This window comes from Microcaecilia unicolor, chromosome 10 (assembly GCF_901765095.1).
Source record: "Microcaecilia unicolor chromosome 10, aMicUni1.1, whole genome shotgun sequence".
Lineage (NCBI taxonomy): Eukaryota > Metazoa > Chordata > Amphibia > Gymnophiona > Siphonopidae > Microcaecilia > Microcaecilia unicolor.
This window is the reverse complement of record NC_044040.1, coordinates 5,871,350-5,892,245: the sequence shown is the minus strand read 5'-3', so window position 1 is coordinate 5,892,245 and position 20,896 is coordinate 5,871,350. Positions and strand designations below refer to the sequence as shown.

Below are 20,896 nucleotides of genomic sequence, written 5' to 3'. Positions count from 1 at the left end.
CCCTCCATTGCCCCTGAATAAGTACCTGAATATATGTAAACCACTTTCAATGTAGTTGCAAAAACCTCAGAAAGGCAGTATATCAAGTCCCATTAACAAGATTCCATGCACAATCTCAAAGAGTAGCAACATTCCATTTAGAACCCCAATGAATAGCAAGATTCCAGAATCCTGAGGAGTGGCCTAATAGTTAGTGCAGAGGACTTTGATCCTGGGGAACTGAGTTCGATTCCCACTGCAGCTCCTTGTGACTCTGGCACAAGGTGGTATATCAAGTCCCATTTCCCTTTGCCCCTTACTATGCCATACTTTGTATTGTTATTTGAATATTTTTACTGCTATAATTGTCTATTGCTCATGTTTGATTTATTTTTAGTGTGCACTGCCTTGAGTGAATTCCTTCAAAAAGGCGGTAAATAAATCCTAATAAAAAAGGTTACATAAGAATTATGGGCCCTGTTTACCAAGGCACGTTAACATTTTTAAAGTGCCTACAATTAGCGCAGGCGCTATCCATGTAGGCACCTATAGGAATATTATAGGCACGTACACAGTTAACGTGTGTACATGGTTAACGTGCATTAAAAATGTTAACGCACCTATAACGCAGCTTAGGAAACAGGGCCCTAAATGAGGTGAAATAAAAGGTAAAAGCAGAAGATACCCCAAAAAGTCACAGAAAAAAAATGAAAAATTGGAAATTGTAATACAAGGGTAAGTTTATTAAAAAATGCAAAAAAACCCAAACAAACCTAAAATTACTTAACACAATCCTGTGTTTCAGCGTAAACCATGGCTGCTTCATGAGTCAATACTATCAAATCAGCAATATGTAGAAACCAGTCAGTCAATGTTTTAGTTTTTTTGCATTTTTTTTTTTTTAATAAACTTGCCCTCGTGGTGGAATTTCTGTGGTTTGCTCCCCAATTTTTGGTTTGAAATAAAAGGTAATACATACTCAGTATATAAATAAGATGTCACCTAGATGGTAAAGACTAAAAAGAGAAAGCATACAATAAGAGCAGCCTCTTAAGAGACAAAAACAAAATAAGAACCCAAGAATATATATTTTTTAAACTTTAAACATAAAGAGCACAGATAGCTGCACTCACTCCCCAAAACTTCTTTGCACCAATAGCATGCAGTTGATAGTCAGTAAAAGCTTCTACCCATAAAAGTCTTTAAATACCATAGAGAGGGGGTGGCCACAACACTAAAATATGAAACTAAAACTTGAGAACAGGCTAAAACTGGGGTTTAATAAAAAAAAAACGTGCCAATGCTGTAAAAGAACTTGAGCAGGAAGTGCATGTTAAAAAAAATACTGAAACAAAAATTCAAACAAGAACAACACTCAATGCAGTGTATAAAAAAATTGTCTCCAGAGAGCTTCTGTAATTGACAGAGGTGCTACTTGAACCAGTAAAAAGAAAAGAATGAGAAAGTAGCATCTAGTACATGGAATAGAGCGGTGGTATAAATAAATGTACTTTACCATTGACTCATTTGTCCAATGATGATGTCAAGATTATGAGAAAACATTGGCATAATACAAAATGTGGCCTCACTTTCAAGAGAAAGAAAACATAGGGACATGCTGGTACCATCACAGCATTGCCACGAACAGAGCACTACAAAAATCTCTCCTACTGTATTAGGTCTTTACAAGTGTTCAGCATGTTCTGTGTGTGGGGTTAATATGAACAGGAAGGATTTTAAAACACCCTAGAACTGGAAAAGAATTTTCTCAAAGTGGGAAATATGCTGCTGTTCACCCCTGAATCCCCACAAAACCCTTCTCCCCTCTTATCCATCCTATTTATTTTATTGCATTTGTATCCCACATTTTCCCACCTATCATTGTGGCTTACAATTCATTGTAGTAGTGGAAGTACAATGTGTTACAACATAATTATGGTTACATTGTGAGGAGTTAATTTAAAACAAGGTCCAAATATCCTACACCTCGTCACCCCCATGAACCCCCACAAAAACCCTTCTCCCCTCTTATCCATCTGACAAATTCACAGCTACTGCCCCCGACCCCCACAGGGACTCTCGGCACCCCTCCCCCTCCCCAATAACACTGCACCCCTCGCACCCCCTCCCGATAGCCTCAGGCACCGAGACGCAGCTGCCCAGAAGGGGGACGGTGGGGGGGGGGGGGGGGGTCGATCAGCAAAGGATACCAGTCCAGTCCCGGTACTGTTGGGCTTCAGGTGCCCCAGGAGGAGTCGGAGGCGCCCGACCGCTGGCCCGGGTTCGGTCCGGCTCTGCATAGCGGAGGGAGAGGGAGAGACTGACACCGTCACCGGGAGAAGGTCCAAAACCCACCTTCCCTTCCCCTCCCCCAACTCAAATTACAGTGTCCCACGTGACATCTTAACCCCTCCCCCCCCCCCCCCCCCCCCCCAGACACTTGAAAGTCCTCCACAGTCTCTCATACAGAGCTGCACCTTCAGCCCGGGAGGGGGAAGCGGGGCAAAGGTCGTCCCCCCCCCCCCCCCCCCCCCCATGGAGGTTTAATAGACAGGAGCGGAAGTCAGCCTATCTAGTCCATTGTAAACAAGGAAGCCAAGTTGGTTAATCTCGGTTTCCAGTCCCCCCGCGCAGCCGTCATTGCCATACACTCAAAACAAAGCAAGCAAACCTATGAGCTGCTGCATCCACGTTGTTGCTCTTTATCGTTGGTTGGCAGCATTTGTATTTCATCTCACTTATATTTTCCAACATATAGATGTACATAGAGGATGTATAATAACATAATAACTTTTCATAGGTAGAGTAGTAATTTGTTATAAGTGTGTCATTTGGAGGGGCTGGTTCTAGCGACACCCTAGCACGTGTTACATTCATGCAAAGATTTTTTTTTTTTTCTCCTGGTAAAGGGCCGCTGTCTGTTATAACAATCAGATGCTATGGTCCATCTCTAGAACAAGTCTAAAGTTGCATCAGTTGGATAGGCTGTGCCTTACAAGGTGGAGGAGAAAAGAAATAACTGAATATCACTAAAACAGCTTCAAAAAATATTGCAGCTGAGAGAAACAGCAATTACAAACTGTGCTCTTTTTTTCTTCACAGTTCTTCTATACAAGAGAGATGGCCACATTTTAGTGAGGATATCCTGTTTCTGATGGGTTCATCTTAACTGTTGTAATCTGCCCTGGGAAGCCTGGTGTTGTAAAGATGATGGAATATATTGAAATTAAATGGAAGCACAATTAAACTCTACTTTCATTGGAGCACATGGAATCACATTGTCATGTGTGTTGTAGACATTTACATTTTAAATATACAAATACATTATTCTGTTTTGAACATGTTTCAGGGGCAAGTGATTTTATAAGTCAAAATAAATAATTTTGTTTCATGCAGATCTCTTTTGTTTAAACATAAATGGGCTATAAGCCCCAAATGCAGCCCATTGGTTTTCTTATATTTTGTCCTTGTGATGACTTATACTGTGTCAAAACTGAAAACGCTTATCTCTATTTTGATCGATAATAAAATGAGCTCATTGTGAACATTATCCATCCTAAAAGGTTCTTTTGTGGCTGTACATGAGGAATTGTGATATTTAATAAAGGAGAAATTAGACCTTACCTGCTAATTTGCTTTCCTTTAATCCCTCCGGACCGGCCCAGGATTGGACTGATGGGTTGTGCACGCCTACCAGCAGGTTGGAGACTGAGAAAAAAACTCTGACTCTAGCGAGCCAATAGGAGCCCTGGTCATGTGACCCTAGCCTCAGTATTTTCATAACAAAGCAGAAAGAACAAACAGTATATGCCTCAAGGAATTCAAGCAGCCAGAGAGCACTAGTAAGTACGTGCTCTACCAAAGGCTCACCGACAACTCTTCCCAGAGAAACGGTATGGCCTTATTATAATGGCTCACCGAGTACCCTAACCAGAGCATCGGTATGGCCAGACTATCCTGGCTCACCACGTACTCTAACCAGAGCAGCGGTATGGCCTTATCACAGTGGCTCACCGAATACCCTAACCAGAGCATCGGTATGGCCCAATCATTGTGGCTCACCACGTACTCTAACCAGAGCAGCGGTATGGCCTGCATAGAAAATGCATCATCTTTTTTTTTTTTTTTTTTTAAACTTGCAAACAAAACAGCTCTGCAACCAACAATTGAACATAGAAACTTAGACAGAAATATAGAACACGGGCGGGGCCTGGGCCGGTCCGGAGGGATTAAAGGAAAGCAAATTAGCAGGTAAGGTCTAATTTCTCCTTCCTTAGCATCCCTCCGGACCGGCCCAGGATTGGACTGATGGGACGAAACAAAGCAGTAGTCCTACGGGAGGGACCCCAGCAGACCCGCTGAAATCACTCGCGACGCAAAAATCGCCTCCTGCCGACACTGCACATCAAGCCTGTAATGCTTAGAAAACGAATGGAGAGAGGACCAAGTCGCTGCCTTACAAATCTCCGCTGGAGGAACCAATGAACACTCGGCCCAGGACGCAGCTTGCCCCCTAGTTGAATGAGCTTTAACAGAGTTCGGGACAGCCTTACCTGCCAAAAGGTAGGCTGATCCTATCATGTCCTTGATCCACCTAGACAATGTGGGCTTAGAAGCCGCCAAACCCCTTACGGTGACCGGCCAACAGTATAAAAAGACGGTCCGTGCGTCGAAAATCCTCAGTAACTGCGAGATACCGCTTAAGCACTCTTTTAACATCCAGAGTATGTAACTGTCGCTGTTCCTGCGTCCCGGAGGCCGATCCCAGAACAGGAAGAAACACTGACTGGGACAGATGAAAACGGGATACCACTTTAGGCAAAAAGGAGGGAACCGGACGAATAACCACTCTCTCCTTGGAAAACTGCAGAAAAGGAGATCTGCATGAAAAAGCTTGCAACTCTGAGACCCTACGAGCCGATGCAATAGCCACCAAAAACACTGTCTTGAGCGTCAGATCCTTCAACGAACATGCTTGCAAAGGCTCAAAAGGTGGTTTCGTGAGAGTCGAAAGAACCAGATTAAGATCCCAAAGATGGAAAGACTGATCTTACCGGAGGACGAAGAAGGCTGACTCCCTTTAAAAAACGAATCACCTCTGGAAGACTGGAGAAAGACTTACTCCGAATCCGACCTCTAAAGCAGGAAAGAGCTGCCGCCTGCACCTTAAGAGAAGAAAGAGACAGCCCTTTATCCAACCCTCGCTGTAGAAAATCCAACATCTGAGGCACAGATGCTCGAAACGGAAGGATGTCAGCCTCTGCACACCAGGCCTCAAAAATTCTCCAAGTACGAATATAGTTCAGCGAAGTGGAACGCCGACGAGACCTCAGCATGGTGGAAATCACCGGTCCTGAAAAACCCCGTTTAGCTAAACGGGCTTGTTCAAGAGCCAAGCCGTAAGACAAAATCGACCCGGATCTGGATGTGGAACTGGCCCTTGAACCAGTAACGTCCTGTAAACTGGTAGCCGAAGAGGAGGCGCCACCAATAGACGCTGTAGATCCGCGTACCAAGGACGCCGCGGCCAATCCGGAGCTACCAAAATTACCGGTCTTCCGTGATCCTCGATCATCTGTAGGAGACGGCCTATTAGCGGCCACGGAGGGAACGCGTAAAGAAGGTCGGAGGGCCACTGTTGCAAGAGAGCGTCTACCCCTGCCGCTCTTACATCCTTTCGACGACTGAAGAAACGAGGGACTTTCGTGTTGAGATTGGATGCAAACAGATCTAGAACTGGAGTGCCCCAGCGCTCCACTATCAACCGAAACGCCTGATCGCTGAGAGACCACTCCCCGGGATCGAGAGTGTGGCGACTGAGAAAGTCGGCTTGAACGTTTTCCACTCCGGCCACATGCGATGCTGAAATGGCCGAGAGGTGAATCTCTGCCCAGGCGAGGAGACTCTCCGCCTCCCGACACAAGAGACGACATTTCGTTCCCCCCTGACGGTTGACATAGGCCACTGCCGAGGCATTGTCCGAAAGAACTCTGACCGCTTTGCCTATCAGTAGAGCCCTGAAGTGCAGCAGAGCCAACCGGATCGCTCTGGTCTCCAACAAATTGATTGATTGAACTGCTTCCATTTGAGACCAAAGACCCTGGGCCCACTGCCCCAGGCAATGTGCTCCCCAGCCTCGGAGACTGGCATCTGTTGTTAACGGTATCCAGCGAGGAGATTCCAAAGGCATGCCTACTGTGAGATTCTTCATCCTCAGCCACCAAAACAGCGAGCTGCGCTCTCTGTTGCGGAGAGGCAGACGCCTCCATAGTGACTCCCTCTGAGCAGACCAACGCGATAGAAGAGACCACTGAAGAGGCCTCATATGGAGTCTGGCCCAGGGTACTACTTCTATGGTGGCTGCCATGGATCCGAGAATCTGAAGATAATCTCGAGCACACGGACGCTGCTGTTGAAGAAAGGCCCGAATCTGAGACTGGAGTTTTAGAATCCTGGCCCGCGGTAGAAACACTCGGCCTTGTGTCGTGTCGAACGTGACGCCCAAATACTCCAGAGATTGAGAAGGAACCAACCGACTCTTTGACACATTTACTACCCAACCTAGAGACTGCAAGAACTGCATCACCCGTTCTGTGACACGACAACTCTCTTGATAAGACTTTGCTCTGATTAACCAGTCGTCTAGATATGGATGAACAAGAATCCCTTCCTTCCTGAGGGCCGCAGCCACCACGACCATAACTTTGGTGAAAGTGCGGGGAGCCGTCGCCAGACCGAAGGGCAGAGCGCGAAACTGGTAATGCTGCCCTAGAATTGCGAAGCGCAAGAACCTGTGGTGAGCCGGACGAATGGGAATATGCAAATAAGCCTCTGTGAGATCCAAGGCTGTCAAATACTCTCCCTGGCGCACTACGACTATGACTGATCGCAGGGTCTCCATATGAAAACTTGTGACTCTGAGAGCGCGATTGACCGGCTTGAGGTCCAATATAGGGCGAAAAGAGTCTTCCTTTTTGGGAACTACAAAATAAATGGAATACCGGCCTTGCCTGTACTCGGAAGGAGGGACTGGACAGATAGCATGAAGATCTAACAGCCTCTGTAGAGTCTCCCGAACCGCCCTCACCTTGAGAGGAGAACGACAGGGAGACTCCAGAAAGGCGTCTGCAATAGGCCTTGCGAACTCTAAGGCATAACCGTCTCGTATAACTTCCAAGACCCACTGATCTGAAGTTATGTGGGCCCACCTCTGATAGAACTGAGAAAGACGAGCTCCGACAGGCACCAGAGGAGAGGCCCTCGCCCCTTCATTGGGAAGGCCGGGTCTGTGATCTAAAACCTGGAGAGGAGAAACTCGCTCCTCTGCGAGTACCCCGAAAGGACTGTGTCCTATTGTAGAACCGAGATTTGTGAGGTTGAAAACCCCGACCAGTCTGAAATCTACGTAAACCTCTACCTGAACCTCTACCAGAGAAGGAACCTCGACCGGACAGGCGGGGTCTATCTTGCGGCAATCGAGGAACTTTAGCATCTCCTAAGGAATTAACCAACTTATCCAATTCTTCCCCAAACAAAAAGGAACCTTTAAATGGGAACTTGCTCAATTTGGATTTGGAGGCCGCGTCCGCCGACCAACCTTTCAACCACAGCGATCGGCGAGCAGCGACTCCCAAGGCCAAAGACTTAGAAGATGCTCGCAACAAATCATATAAGGCATCCGCCAGAAACGCCGCTCCCGTTTCAATCCTAGCCACCTCTAGATCAATAGCTTGAAGATCATCCGAAGTCCTGTCCAGAACTCTCTCTGCCCACCTAAAACAGGCCCTAGCCACTAAGGAACCACAAATGGCAGCCTGTACTGCCAAGGAAGAAACATCAAAACTATTCTTGAGCAGAGAATCCAGACGTCTGTCCTGAACATCCCGAAGAGCTGTTCCGCCATCTACTGGGACTGTATTCCACTTATTCACCGCCGACACCACGGCATCCACGACCGGCACCTTAAGCAAAGACTTATCCGCTTCAGGAACCGGATAGAGACGAGACATAGATCTGGACTGACGGAAAACCGCATCTGGGGACTCCCATTGCGCCTTAATAACATCCCAAATATCCTGGTGCATAGGAAAAGTCTTGGAAGCCGACCTAGAGCCTTTAATCAAGAAATCGACCTTACGGACTTCCGAAGCTGGCTGTAAATCTTCAAAGTTCAAAGTAGAAGACACCATAGAAATGAGCTCCTGCAAATCATCTTTATGGAAAACTCTGGCTACAGAAGGATCTTCACTTTGAGCAAAAGAACTAGCCTCAGGATCTGGAGAAGAAGATTCCTCCCAGATATGTTCCGCCAGATCTTCCTCCCCCTCTAAGAAGGGCATTTCCTGATCCTGAACTGACTCCAAATGCTCCCGCCAATCTCCCTCCCTAGATCTCTTAGAGGGAGGGGGAGCAGACATACTCAAAGGCCCTGGCTCAGCTGAAGAATCCCCCTTCTGCAGCAAAAAAGCCTGATACATCTGGAGCACAAACTCAGGAGGAAAACCCCCTGCCTGAGTAGGCCCAGCCTGCATCAGTGCTCCTGCAGAAAAAACATCCAACGGAGGTACCGAAAGCCCTGCCGGCTGCGAGGGAGAAGGGGAGGACGAATTCAAAATGGCTGCCGTTCGCGCCAAAACCGGCGTTCCGGAGACCGGGGGCGCGCCTGACCCTTCAGCAAGCACTGGATCAGAGCGCGCTGGTGAAGAGACCGAACCAGCTGACTGAACGGCTGCAGGCAAAACCGGACCCGACGCTCCCGCTAGCGCTGTACAATACTTACAAGCGCCTGAAGCTGAAACACCCCGACGCTGACAAACGGAGCAGCGCTTAAGTTTTTCCGACATCGCTGACGCGCGCGTGCGCGCGTACCCAATTCGCGCCGAAACTGTACTTTTTTTTTTTTTTTTTTTTAAATAGCGCTCCAATTAAGTACACAAATCCCCCGAAAACAAACAGAGAAGGGAGCCAGAGCAGGCAAAGAAATCTGTCCTCTTTATGTTCCCCTGCTGTGGAAACGCTAACCAGCCACACCACACACACTTGACAGTAACAGAGCTGCCTGCTCGTTTAATCAATGGGGACTGAAGAGGTCCGTGAGTAAACCAAATTTAGCTTCTTTTCACATCTGGCTGCCTCTCCCAAAGGTAAAAAACCCCTTGCTAATCAAAGGGCAACCCTTCCCTTCGAAATTGAATTAAATAATAAGGGAGGTGGGGAGGAACAAGGGGGGAGGGACCCGGGACACCCGAGTTTTCACCCCTGAGGCTGAAAATCAACCAAACTGACACCTAACAAGCCTCAAAGAATTCCTGTGGCACAGAATAAAAGCAGAATAAAGTCAACAATAAAGAAAAAGCTGAAAGACAATAAAGAGAGACTAATGGGCTCACTCCTACCTGCTGGGAGACTGAGAAAATACTGGGGCTAGGGTCACATGACCAGGGCTCCTATTGGCTCGCTAGAGTCAGAGTTTTTTTCTCAGTCTCCAACCTGCTGGTAGGCGTGCACAACCCATCAGTCCAATCCTGGGCCGGTCCGGAGGGATGCTAAGGAATAAGTGTATGTTTGTCACCCTAGTCATGCATCCAAAGTTCATATAATCCTTTCAAGAAATCCAGTTAATCGTTTAACTTGGTAGTGGAACATAATCACAGAGGTATGATATGGTTGCATTTTCAATATGGTAATACTAGGGCCCAGCTAAGGAACAGGTTATTTTGAGTTAGTCTGCACTGGACCAAACTTGCTTTATTTATTTGTGTCATCACTATCCAGCAGAGGTTGGCAGTATCTTAAAAGGTGGAGGATAAAGGCTTTTTTTTTTTTTTTTTACATTTATCCGAAGCAAAGTCAGGTTCAATGTGGCTTACATTTGAAAATACAGTGAGACAGAATAATAGAATTCAGTTATATTATGGGAACAAATAGATTGTTAAATGTTTCAGACATATCCAAGTTGAGATTAGCATATATACCCAACTGGGCATTTAAATAGTAACATAGTAGATGACGGCAGAAAAAGACCTGCACGGTCCATCCAGTCTGCCCAACAAGACAACTCATGTGTGCTACTTTTGTGTATACCCTACTTTGATTTGCACCTGTGCTCTTCAGGGCACAGACCGTATAAGTCTGCCTAGCACTATCCCCGCCTCCCACCACCGGCTCTGGCACAGACCGTATAAGTCTGCCCAGCGCTATCCCTGCCTCCCAACCTGCAGTCCCGCCTCCCACCACTGGCTCTGGCACAGACCGTATAAGTCTGCCCCGCACTATCCCCGCCTCCCAACCTCCAGCCCCGCCTCCCACTACCGGCTCTGCTATGATATTCAGAAATCATAGCCATTAGTATAGGCAGTTATTCAAAAATTATCACATGCATCCATCACATTGCAAAAGTAAACAACTTCTATTTCCATCTTCCAAAATTCCAGACAGCAGGACCCAAAGAACTCCAAAACAAGTAAAATCAGAAACTACAGTTAATACCTAATTGTTCAACCACCCTTAGGATTTACCTTTGGGTTTAAAAAGCAAACCATGTGTACGTAAGGTCTGGATACACAAAACAAAGTTTAAAGCAAATGCCCATATGTAATACGTGGTAGCAATAATGAAACAATGATGAATTATTCACATAGCAGGCAGTCTGAGACCAAAGATGTATTTAACACTGAACATAATTAACTTTGTATGAACTTGGCGGTTAATAGTGTGCTAACTGGACAATGTTGGCACATTTAGACTGACTCTAGACGTCTGCAGGAAGGAAAGGGAAGCCTGCCACCACTGCAGCTTAAGGTAAAATACAGGTTTTGAGGGCAGGGCGACAGGAAGGAAAGGAGGGTTGTTGTGGGAGAAGAGGGCAGGCAGGTGAGGGCTGGGGTTGAACGGGAACTCGGGTGCTTAAAAGGGCGGCAGGTGGGGCTGGGGCGTCACTGGACATGGATGAGAGGGGAGGGCAGAGGAGAATCGCTAGACATGGATGTGATGGAAGGGGAGGGCAGGGGAGAATTGCTGGACATGGATGGGCGGGGAGGGCACAGGAGAATCACTGGACATGGTTGGGAGGCTGGGGAGAAAGGAGAAATTGCTGGACATGGAGGGGAGGGCAGGGGAGAAAGAATTGCTGGATATGGATGGAGGAGAAGGCAGGGAAGAAAGATTTAAAACAATGGCGATTAGACGATAGCCTTGCTAGGGCCCGTTTCATTTTTCGCAAAACAGGCCTTTTTGCTTGTATATAAATAAATAGATAGAAACTCTGAATGTTGAGCACCTGATTCTCATAACAGACAGCGGCCCTTTACCAGGAGAAAAAAAAAAATCTTTGCATGAATGTAACACGTGCTAGGGTGTCGCTAGAACCAGCCCCTCCAAATGACACACTGATTATGATTTATAACAAATTACTACTCTACCTATGAAAAGTTATTCTGTCATTATACTTCCTCTATGTACATCTATATGTTGGAAAATATAAGTGAGATTAAATACAAATGCTGCCAACCAACGATAAAGAGCAACAACGTGGATGCAGCAGCTCATAGGTTTGATTGCTTTGTTTTGAGAGTACAGCGATGATGGCTGCGTGGGGAACTGACCTAATTGGTTTAAACATTTTGACGTCACTTGGTCTCCTATCTATTAAACCTCCAGAAGCGTAGCCAGGTTGAGACAAGGGGTGGGGGAAGCGGAGAGTGGACTGCACAGGTGCGATGGACCAGTAGGACCGTGTAAAAAAATAAGCACCTGCACCATCAGAAGTCTGTTTGGGACGCTGTAAAAACTGGCCTGACGTGCACACAAGATCCCCAGTGCATTCTACATAGTAACATAGTAGATGACGGCAGAAAAAGACCTGCACGGTCCATCCAGTCTGCCCAAGAAGATAAATTCATATGTGCTACTTTTTTTTATTTGTACTGTCCTCTTCAGTGCACAGACCGTATAAGTCTGGCCAGCCCTATCCCCGCCTCCCAACCACCAACCCCGCCTCCCACCACCGGCTCTGGCACAGACCATATAAGTCTGCCCAGCACTATCCCCGCCTCACAACCTCCAGTCCCGCCTCCCACCACCGGCTCTGGCACAGACCGTATAAGTCTGCCCAGCACTATCCCCGCCTCCCAACCACCGGCTCTGGCACAGACCGTATAAGTCTGCCCAGCACTATCCGTGCCACCCACCACCGGCTCTGGCACAGACCGTACAAGTCTGCCCAGCACAAGTCCTGCCTCCCAACCACCAGCCCCAGCACAGACCGTATAAGTCTGCCCAGCACTAGACACGCTCGTACTGCCACAGGCCCCTTTTTGCCATGGCATAGTAAAAGGACCCCTCAGTAATTCATCCTCCTGGACTAGTGACTGTAGATTTTTATGATTGGATTGTATGTCACTACAAGGGGAACTCTCTCTTTCGTTTTCTTTTCTTTGTACTACAATAGCTTTACCCAGGGTGGTTTTTTTTTTTTAAGTTCAATTTTTGTTATTACATTTTAGAACAATATAAAAAGCAATAAAACATTGTACATTACAATACGCTATGTAAGTTGGATGGTAACCATAGTAATGACAGAGAGTGGGAGTAGCAGCACAATAATTGTGATGTACTTTCATGAAATGGAATTGCAAAATTTTACAAATGGATCCCAAATCTTTTTAAAATTGTCCTAAGTATTGCAGTGCATTTCCTGTTTGCGGAAGGGCGGGACCAGAGGTAGAACTGAAACAGAAGCGAAGGCAGTGTTAAGTGCTGTGCCTGCTCGACTTCACTGTTGCAGGCGGACCAGGAGGTTAAGAAGTTTTAAACAACAGCCGGCACTTCCGAAGGGGAGGGGCAGCAGCACATGTCTTGCTTCCACTCGGAGGGCACAGAGAGAGGAAGGGAGGCATGGGGCGGTGGAACTCAGAGGAGAGACAGCCGGCACTCAAGGGGAGGGGCAGCCGCACACGTCCTGCTTCCACTCGGACGGCAGAGAGAGAGAGGGAGGGAGGGAGGGATGGGGCCTTAGAACTTGGAGGGGAGGGGACTGGAACTCGGGGGGGGGGGGGGGATTCTGTACTGACCTCCGCCAGCTGGTGCTGGCTTCACTTCCCAGGTCGTCGTTGCACTCCGAGGGGACAGAGAGAGACCTCCGGTGGGTGGTGCTGGCTTCCCTTCCTTCTCACTTCCCATTGGTCCGCCCTGTGATGTCATCCCCAGGGCGGACCAATGGGAAGTGTGTTACGAACCCAGGCATCCAGACAGAGGTGCAAATTATTATATAGGATGGGGTTGCTCTATCATATTTTGCTTTTTTGAATACGAGTCTCACTGCTGTGTTTTGGATGGTCTGCAGCGATTTTAGTGTGTTTTCTTTGCACCCTACGTATACTGCATTGCAGTAGTCCAATTGGGACAATAATATCAGCATCTGCACTGTAAGACGGAATGATTGTCTGGGGAAATAGTCTCTAATTCTTCTCTATTTTCATAGTGTTTTGAAGCTTCGACTGCAGAAATCTTGTTTTCAAGAGACAGATGTTTTATCGGTAATAATTCCCAGTATTTTTAGTTGCGTTTCGATTGGATACGTTTGTTGGTCTATTTTGAGGTTTTGGTAAGTAGTGGGATTGTGCGAGCTGGATAGTACCAGGACTGTTTTTTTTTTTTGTTTTATCGATTTAGTTTAAGTTTGAAAATTGTGGCATCGTAAGAGCCAAAACAAGCACCACCTAAAGAGCACCTGCATACAGACTGGAAAATGTGCACTGCAGGAATTATAGTACATGCAAAATACACAGAGCTGAATTCTGTTGGGGAAAGAGCCCTATCAAATGTTCTGTAGAACAACACTGCACAGGCTTACTTCCTCACTGAACTGCAGAACAGTTAATCCTATTTGGGTTTCCAGGATGCCTACTGTCCCCTCCACTGGAAGCTACAGGCTGAAGCACAAAATAAAAAGGTCAACTATATATACAAGAGCAATAAAAAAAAATTAAATATTTATTTGAATAACAAGTTTTAAGTTCCAGCCGCAGTGTTGGCAATGTAGATTTTTAACACAAGAACGTGCACAAAAAGTACTTGAGCATAGAAAAAGAATGCAAAGTATTACACTAAACAGCTGCTGATTTGAAAGAAAATGTAGAGTCACTATACAAAATATAAAATGTATTAAACACTATCAAACACAGAACAGATTTTTATTGTTGATTATATTTAAAAATTGCATGTATAGTTAATCCTATATTGAATTTTAAATGAATACTATACAGTAACTTTTTTTCCTCTTTGTCTGCAATAGTGAGCTGTACAATAGCACAGTCAATCCTACTGCCAGTAAAGAAAACAATTATTGATAATACAGAAAATATCAAAGTCTACCAAGACTTAAAATTACAAATTATTTTTCCTTCAACTGAAGTGCATTCCATGCAAGTTAACACATGCGTGTTTAACAGACTGCACTCTGAAGTAAACGTCATGGGCATAGATGATCCTGGATCATAAGACAAGATTTAGAAATCAAAATTTGAAACATAACCATGCAACCTTCTGCTATCAGGTATATCACGGACACCAACCGCTCATTCATCAGTGTACTGCCTTCCCATCACATCTTCCAAGGTATCCAAAATTGTTAGACTTATAATGATAAATATACATATGTTCGGACACAAACAGCTATTTGACACTACAAACGGTAATGTCCATGCTGAGTGAAAGCACCTTTAAAAGCGCCTATGCGGCAAGAGATAAGTGTCTAAAGATTCAAAATGAATCAACCCTATTGGATAGCAATATAATTCTTCAACTCAGAAGCTGTCTCAGTTGGGTGCATCTTCAGTCACTGTAACAGGGGAAAAAAGGCAATGGATTTTATTTTGTTAATTGTACCCACTCACAAACTTGACCTAAGGCCATCGGATGGGCAGACACAATGAGATAAGATATATATATATATATATATATATATATATATATATATTTATATATATATATATAACAATTATTTCATTGTATGATAGTAAGGGAATAGGTCTATTTAAAAACAAAATCTATGTTGTTCTAGGACGTAGCTCCTGGCGTTGGGTTTACATTTTGAGTGGCTATCTGAGGTGCGACTTCAATGATTCGTGGCTTGTCTATAATTCTGGCGGTGCGGTTGCCCTTCTCTACGATCCCAATAATCCAGGCTTGATGACCTTCCCCGTATTTGGGAGATTTTATTTCTGCACAAAAGCGTGCTGCTTGTTCACGTGGTAGACAGATTAAAAGGCCACCTGCAAAAAATAAAGTAGCTTAGTTGTTAATACGGAATTAAAGAAGAAAAGTCACGCTCCAAGATCAAGTTAACTGGGCAATCAGTAGGTTATGCAAATTCAGATGACTGAAAAGTGCTCCCTGCTGGATCCTGTAGAGTCGAGAATGCTCCTTACAAGTAAGACCCTTGTCCAGCCAGGGAGGAGCTTCCACCTACATGCACAGTAGCTGCCTCTGAATTTTAAATGTGAAAGGTCTCCTTCATATGGACAATATGTCCTGATTGTGAACTGTGACTCCGTAACACTTGCTGCAGGGTTGCAATGCCAGGTTCTCAGGGCTTCTAACTAGGCTAGTTTTCAGGATATCTCCAGTGAACACAGGAAATTAATCTGCATATTTTGAGAATTTTGAACACCAGACCAGTTAGATATCACAAGGACCGGGATTAAATACACTGCATTACTAGAAGGCTTTCCTGTTACGTAAATTTTTGTTTTTTTGCCGAAGTAAGAAAATGAGTCTCAGTCTGAAAGCAAACCAGTGCTTCCCAGGGAAAGTGAAGTCTCCCATAATTGCAGCATGCTCTGTACTACATACTGGCCATGGCAGGAAGCTGGCTCTGATCTCACCAAAGACTTATTCAGAGGCACTATCACCTCATTTTTCCCTGTTCATCATCCAAGCATATTTCTGAGTTTTTGCCATCATCTTATTTACCTTTTGGCCACCTTAAAATCAAATATGATCACCCACCAGTCCCATTCTTTTTAAAACACACAAGAACTTTACGCCCTGTACTGTGCTACTTTTTTGGGTACATACTTTCCCCAAAGGGCACACAAATCCACAAGCTGCGCCTGCTCCTTCGCAGGCATAATTGTATTTAAGTACCAATATGTGTACTTCCTAAAATGGAAAGTCAAAAACATCACCCCTCTCCCCCCCCAAAAAAAAAAAGAAAAACCATGGCTTACCTGATAATTTTCTTTCCTTTAGTCAAAGCAGATGAATCCAGAGACTTGTAACCATCTACCAGCTGGTGGAGACAGTGCGCTGAACTGCACTGTCTTATAGGATGGAATGCTCCTCGGTCAGTCAGTATTTCTCATAACAAAGCAGAAGGAAACAGAATTATAACATTTGTCCTTCCCCACAGGGAAAAGTTCTAAATCAAGAACTGCAAACAAGTAAACCGATTACAATAGTCCATCTAAATTATAAAAATGAAGCAACAAGTTCCAACAGAGAGAACTAACCAATAGGAACTGCCGAAGGGTGGGCCTCTGGATTCATCTGTTGCAACTAAAAGAAAGAAAATTATCAGGTAAGACAATTTTTTATTCCTTAGCATCAGCAGCAGATGAATCCAGAGACTTGTGGGATGTAGCAAAGCAGTCCTAAAGTAAGAGGGGAACCTGAAGCTCCTGTGGATAGCACTGATACTGCACTAGATGAATCAGACCGAGCAGACACATCCAAATGGTAGCATCTAGAGAAGGTATGAAGACCATGTTGCCACCCTACATATTTCTTCCAGGGAGAACACACAGGTTTTCGCACGACAGCTTGAGTAGAAGGTGCCCAGAATCCGGCCAAAAGTGGTTTACACACAAATAAATATGCGGACGCGATAGCCTCCTTGACCCAGTGAGCTAGCATTGCATTTGGAAGCTGCATCATTTTTCTGAGGCCCCGAACAAAGCACGAACAAATGATCTGACCAACAGAACATGTTGGTCACTTCTAAATAGTGTAGGAGTACACAGCAAACTTCAAGCAAGCGGGAAGAAATAAAGGTTGATCGAGATGAAAGGCAGAAACCACCTTAGGAGGAAAAGACGGGACTGTACGCCCTTTCAACAGAAATCCAGAGATCTCAACAGGACGAAGTCTGGAGTTCCGAAACCCTGCTTAGATTGATAACTGGATCTTTGATTAAAACTAGGCTGCCCCAGTCGATAACACGTGGTATCCTTAAAACAAGGGCAAGTCTGACCTGACCGGAAAGAGCGTTTAGACATGTCCTCAGGATGATACTGAGTCAATGAGTCACCCAGATCGTTCACCAACTTCTCTAATTCCTCACCAAACCGCAGCTTACCCTTAAAAGAGAGCTTAACCAGCCGGTTTGAAGCTGTATCTGCAGCCCAGCAAACGACCGGCTGTGACTGCCAGAGACATCTGCTTGGTCGACATCCAAATCAAGTCATACAAAGAATCTGCCAAATATGCCAGCCCTGTCTCCACATCTGACCATTCAGTAGGAGGTTGACTGTTGGACTTCTAGAAGAAATCTGGAATCTGCATCCAGCTAAGGCACAGCCTAGCAGCATATGAGCTGTAGATAACCGTCTGCAGAGAGAGAGAACTTGTGAATTATCAGAGGAAGGCTGTGCTAAATCCACCAGTTGAGGCTGAGTTTGGCTTGGAGGGTCCAAGAGAAATGGAGATCAACAGCTGAGAAGGAACCCCTGAAGTGGTCTGATGTGGAAATCTGGCTGATGGAAGAATTGCCAAGATAGAGGCCATTGCGCCCAGAACTTGAACATATTCCCAGACCCCAGGACCTGGTAGGGAAAGTAGAACCTGACTTGGGTGTGAACCTTTTGCTGAAGAACAACAGGAAGAAATGTCTTCCCTAAGCCTATGTCAAATATTACTTCCAGGACTGAAGAGGAGTAGCTATCTCTTGATAGGAAGAGTCGCAAATCAGCCATTCTCGAGGTATGGATAAACCTGAAAATCTATCCTTGCAAAGGAAGGCTGCCACGACTACCATGACCTTGAAAAAATGTCCTTGGTGATGTGGAAAAGCTGAATGACACGGTCATTAATTGATAATGTTGTCCAAGGACTGCAAATCACAGAAATCTTCTGTGGGAAGGTGAAATGGGAATATGAAAGCACGCTTCCTTGAGATCCAGGGAGGTTAGAAACTCTTCCTGCTGCACTGAAACTATTACAAATTGCAATGTTCTCTTTGTGAAATGTTGAACCATTAATACTCTGTTGACTCTTTTTAAGGTCCAAATTCAGGCAGAAGGAAGCTCCCTTCTTTGGAACTAAATAAAGTAAATGGAATAACTTCCTGCTCCACAATTGCAACTGGGGACAGTCTCGACTGCTTAAATGAAGAAGAGTTTGCAAGGTGGCTAGAACTGCTTGACATCTGGTCTGGAGCTTGCATAGAGATTCCAAGAAAAGAAATCTGCAGTGGAATAGGAGAACTCCAGTTTGTAACCCTGCTTTAGTATTTCCAAATCAAAACAGAACCAATCCCAATATTTCTAGTAGGAGAATTCAGGTACTAAACTATTAGTCTAAATTTATGAAAGGAGTATAGGAGAATTCAGTATAGCTGCACCTGCAGCCGAGCACAAGTTGCAGTGAACCAAGCTGATTAATGGCTCACGTAATTGCTCTATACATCACTCCTTTAATTTACTCCAATTTGTGTGTGAATTATTTTAAATTAAATTTTATACATCTCTAGTTAAATGCACCAATAATGGGTTTCAAAAACAGTACAAGAGTCAAATTCAAATGAGAAGACACTTTTTCAAAACTACTCCACAAAATTAAGCAGTCTTATCCCAGCACCACCTCCATATGAATAAGCAGCCAATTGCTTATACAGTGGGGGAAATAAGTATTTGATCCCTTGCTGATTTTGTAAGTTTGCCCACTGACAAAGACATGAGCAGCCCATAATTGAAGGGTAGGTTATTGGTAACAGTGAGAGATAGCACATCACAAATTAAATCCGGAAAATCACATTGTGGAAAGTATATGAATTTATTTGCATTCTGCAGAGGGAAATAAGTATTTGATCCCCCACCAACCAGTAAGAGATCTGGCCCCTACAGACCAGGTAGATGCTCCAAATCAACTCGTTACCTGCATGACAGACAGCTGTCGGCAATGGTCACCTGTATGAAAGACACCTGTCCACAGACTCAGTGAATCAGTCAGACTCTAACCTCTACAAAATGGCCAAGAGCAAGGAGCTGTCTAAGGATGTCAGGGACAAGATCATACACCTGCACAAGGCTGGAATGGGCTACAAAACCATCAGTAAGACGCTGGGCGAGAAGGAGACAACTGTTGGTGCCATAGTAAGAAAATGGAAGAAGTACAAAATGACTGTCAATCGACAAAGATCTGGGGCTCCACGCAAAATCTCACCTCGTGGGGTATCCTTGATCATGAGGAAGGTTAGAAATCAGCCTACAACTACAAGGGGGGAACTTGTCAATGATCTCAAGGCAGCTGGGACCACTGTCACCACGAAAACCATTGGTAACACATTACGACATAACGGATTGCAATCCTGCAGTGCCCGCAAGGTCCCCCTGCTCCGGAAGGCACATGTGACGGCCCGTCTGAAGTTTGCCAGTGAACACCTGGATGATGCCGAGAGTGATTGGGAGAAGGTGCTGTGGTCAGATGAGACAAAAATTGAGCTCTTTGGCATGAACTCAACTCGCCGTGTTTGGAGGAAGAGAAATGCTGCCTATGACCCAAAGAACACTGTCCCCACTGTCAAGCATGGAGGTGGAAATGTTATGTTTTGGGGGTGTTTCTCTGCTAAGGGCACAGGACTACTTCACCGCATCAATGGGAGAATGGATGGGGCCATGTACCGTACAATTCTGAGTGACAACCTCCTTCCCTCCGCCAGGGCCTTAAAAATGGGTCGTGGCTGGGTCTTCCAGCACGACAATGACCCAAAACATACAGCCAAGGCAACAAAGGAGTGGCTCAGGAAGAAGCACATTAGGGTCATGGAGTGGCCTAGCCAGTCACCAGACCTTAATCCCATTGAAAACTTATGGAGGGAGCTGAAGCTGCGAGTTGCCAAGCGACAGCCCAGAACTCTTAATGATTTAGAGATGATCTGCAAAGAGGAGTGGACCAAAATTCCTCCTGACATGTGTGCAAACCTCATCATCAACTACAGAAGACGTCTGACCGCTGTGCTTGCCAACAAGGGTTTTGCCACCAAGTATTAGGTCTTGTTTGCCAGAGGGATTAAATACTTATTTCCCTCTGCAGAATGCAAATAAATTCATATACTTTCCACAATGTGATTTTCCGGATTTAATTTGTGATGTGCTATCTCTCACTGTTACCAATAACCTACCCTTCAATTATGGGCTGCTCATGTCTTTGTCAGTGGGCAAACTTACAAAATCAGCAAGGGATCAAATACTTATTTCCCCCACTGTAAGTGCTGCAACGTCATCCAACAGAGATCCCCGTTTCAGAAACTACTTCATCAGAAAGAAGGTGTGCCAGAAGGTGGAAAGCTGCAACTGGATGTCCAAAGTTTTCCTCCTGTGACAGCATCTTTTGGGGTCCCTGTTGCCCTGGGTTGGGTAGCTCGTTTTACTCCAGACTGGCCTTGCTCTTCGTGAGAGGGTTTCTCTCTCCACCCTCTCTCTTGGGAGCAGCTCTTTCCCTTTCTCTCCAGTTCTCTTACTAGAAATATTGGGATTGGTTCTGTTTTGATTTAGGCATCTCTATGTACCCCTTAGTGAGGATCCTTCAAGCTTTTTAGTATTTCCAAGACACAATGGTCTGAGATAATTTTGGTCCACTCCTTATTTAACCTGAAGAGGTGTCCTGCGATTATAAAACCCGAGGAATGAACAGAGACGCC

The 20,896-nt window shown here is 45.2% G+C and overlaps 2 protein-coding genes across 6 annotated transcripts in view; both read right to left on the bottom strand.

Moving 5' to 3' along the window:
* PHYH (phytanoyl-CoA 2-hydroxylase) overlaps positions 1-2,333 on the bottom strand; it is a 48,434-nt gene extending 46,101 nt beyond the window's left edge. The window contains exon 1 of the mRNA XM_030215698.1: positions 2,190-2,333. Coding sequence (XP_030071558.1) covers positions 2,190-2,279 — 90 coding nt within the window. The 5' untranslated portion in view covers positions 2,280-2,333. The remainder of the gene's footprint in view (positions 1-2,189) is intronic.
* An 11,705-nt stretch (positions 2,334-14,038) lies between these two features.
* The window catches only part of LOC115478847 (selenide, water dikinase 1), a 65,434-nt gene continuing 58,576 nt past the window's right edge, over positions 14,039-20,896 (bottom strand). For all 5 annotated transcript variants that reach the window (XM_030216475.1, XM_030216476.1, XM_030216479.1 and 2 more), the window contains exon 9: positions 14,039-15,251. In XM_030216475.1, the coding sequence (XP_030072335.1) occupies positions 15,037-15,251 (215 nt within the window). In that variant the 3' untranslated portion in view covers positions 14,039-15,036. The remainder of the gene's footprint in view (positions 15,252-20,896) is intronic.